The sequence below is a fragment of the Aegilops tauschii genome, chromosome 5 (assembly GCF_002575655.3).
Source record: "Aegilops tauschii subsp. strangulata cultivar AL8/78 chromosome 5, Aet v6.0, whole genome shotgun sequence".
Classification (NCBI taxonomy): Eukaryota; Viridiplantae; Streptophyta; class Magnoliopsida; order Poales; family Poaceae; genus Aegilops; species Aegilops tauschii.
In genome coordinates this window covers 337,444,278-337,446,660 of record NC_053039.3, presented here as the reverse complement: position 1 = coordinate 337,446,660, position 2,383 = coordinate 337,444,278, and the positions used below count along the sequence as shown (strand labels likewise).

At 59.0% G+C, this 2,383-nt stretch overlaps 1 protein-coding gene across 1 annotated transcript; it reads left to right on the top strand.

The window, feature by feature from the left end:
- The first annotated feature begins 946 nt into the window (after nucleotides 1-946).
- On the top strand, nucleotides 947-2,137 carry LOC109765658 (uncharacterized). The gene has a single exon (XM_020324439.4). It carries the CDS (start codon nucleotides 1,011-1,013, stop codon nucleotides 1,989-1,991), a length of 981 nt encoding a protein of 326 aa, XP_020180028.1. The 5' UTR covers nucleotides 947-1,010; the 3' UTR covers nucleotides 1,992-2,137.
- Nucleotides 2,138-2,383: the final 246 nt, after the last annotated feature.

Sequence of the window (2,383 nt, the reverse complement as noted above, 5' to 3'; positions counted from 1 at the left end):
TGCATATTTTTTTCCTAAGCTAAATAGAGACGAGCTTTGCACAAAATAGAAGAAAATACAAACACGATCGGTGGATCATTTTACATCTCGGTGAATGTTGCAAGGATCTTTGGAGCGTAGTAAGCTCCATTTTCGCAAAAAAAAAAAACGTAGTAAGCTCTTTTTTTTTGCGGGGGAAAACGTAGTAAGCTCTGACCCTCCGTGAACAATTGACACCTTTGGCCACACCCCAAATAGCCAGCCAATCACAGATCTGTGTATATGACCAAATTGAACCCGGTAACCGGAATAATCCCATGGATTAGGTCTTGATCAAATGTGTGGTGAAGGAGGTAGCACGAAGGGAAGCAAACGATGGCAAAAAAGGATTCGACAAAATGGGAAATAACATGAATTGAAGGTACTCGTCTGAAAGGTAAACATGAGCAGATCATTTCGTGGAGAACACCACAATAGTATCCCCGTCAGAGGCTGAAGCGACCTGTATTATCGATACAGTAGCTTGCTGGATGACCAGACTCACATCAGGCCAGCCGGCCAAAGGTCGGGCCTGCGCAACTTGTCAGGCGAAGACAAAGAGTCGCCCAGGCTGGCCTCGCCTGGTCAGGGGTCACCGTTGAGCATGAGCAGCGGCCCACTCCACTCAGTGATCCATGCGCCGTTCAGCCGTCCGTCCGCCGGCGCGCAAATAATGCACGACGCCATGCACAGGAGCGCAGCCGGCCACCACGCACGGACGTGCGGCGCGGGGAAGGGGACTGCCGGGACCTTGATAATTCACCGCGCCCGAACCGGGTTTTTTTTTACCGGGTTGGTGACGACGGAGCGCGAGAGATCCATGGAAAGGAAAGGCACATGCCACCGCCGCAACGCCACCACTCCCCGGCACGCACGCGCGCACGCACCGACCCTATATAAACCCTCACCGCGCGCACACGTCTCGCCCTCACCGATCCCACTCCCACGCTTCGTATCCTCTTCTTCCCCGCTCCCGCCGCAAACCAATTGGCATGGAGAGGAGCCGTGGCCACGGCAAGAACGCGCACCCGCCCCCGCTCGCGCCGCCGCGCCGGGCGCGGGCGGAGCGCGGGCGCGCGTCCGGCTCCGGCGCGTCCTTCTCGGCCTCGCTCCTCGACACCATCTACCGCTCCCTCGACGACGGCAGCGTCGACGGCGACGCCGCGCGGCGGTCGGAGGAGAAGCCTCTGGCGCCGGCGCCGCCGCAGTTCTGGTGGGCGGGCAAGCCGAAGCAGGGCGCGGGCGCGGGCGCGGACAGGCGCCGGCGCGAGCCGGGCCCGGCGGTTCGCCCGCGCCACTCGGGGTACGCGTCGTCCGCCACCTCGTCGTCGGATTCCACCTCCAGCTACAGCTTCTCCTGCTCGTCCGCCTCGACCACCGACACCGAGTCCACGTGCCGCCGGCGCAGCCCGCCCCCGCCGCGGCGCCAGCTGGAGGAGTTCCTCGCCCCGGACAGCGCGGACGTGGCCGTGCCAGTGACGCCGCCCGGCGAGAAGGCGAAGAAGAAGGGCAGGCCGTGTTTTCCTGTGGCGAGGCACCGGCCAAGAGACGCCGCGCCGTCTTCGCCCGGGCCGCCGCCGCCGTCGCCGGGGACGTTCGCGTGCGTCCTCAAGGCGCTGTTCACCTCCGGCCGCCTCCCGAGGAAGCCCAGGACTCCGACACGCGCCCCGCCTCCGCAGAAGTTGCCGGAGCTACCGCAGCCATCGTGCGTGTCGGCCGCGACGGACGCGGGCATGGCGGAGAGGAGGTGCGTGAGGTTCTGCTCGGACGCCGAGGCGTCGGCGGTGCGGCGCAGGGTCGAGGAGCTGGTGCGGAGCCTCGGGGAGCTCGAGGAGGACGACGAGGGGAGCGACTCCAGCTCCGATCTCTTCGAGCTGGAGAGCCTTGGCGGGGCCAACGGCGACGAGCTGCCCGTGTACGGCACCACCAGCCTCGTGGCCAATCGCGCCATCGCACACGCGACGGTTTTCTAGCCCTTCGCATGCTGAAAAAGGGCAAAAGTTGTAAAAAAATGGAAGGACCTGACAACTAAAATGTTGTTGCTGCTTGCATTCTTCTAGTAAATTGTGTTTGTATTATGTGCAAAATTTGTCCGAATTCAAAGTTTGGTTGTCCAAAATCAGTTTCAGATTCTCATGCAGAATCAATATGTGAAAAAAAATAGAGTGATGCTATTCCTAAGTAATCACTTTACGTAATGTTTACGTACCAGTTCACATGGACGGCAGTTAGCTAAAACCAACGGAGCATTTGTTAACTTAAATGAGCTAGTCCTAGTATGTACTGATTTCGTAAGAGTTTTACGTAAGAATAGCGTTTTCTTAAGAATAAAGGAGAAAATATCAGTGTTGGGATAAGTTTAGAG

What these genes read in the sequence shown, in the direction of transcription:
- LOC109765658 (XM_020324439.4), top strand. Translation starts at nt 1,011, where the DNA reads ATGGAGAGGAGCCGTGGCCACGGCAAGAACGCGCACCCGCCCCCGCTC.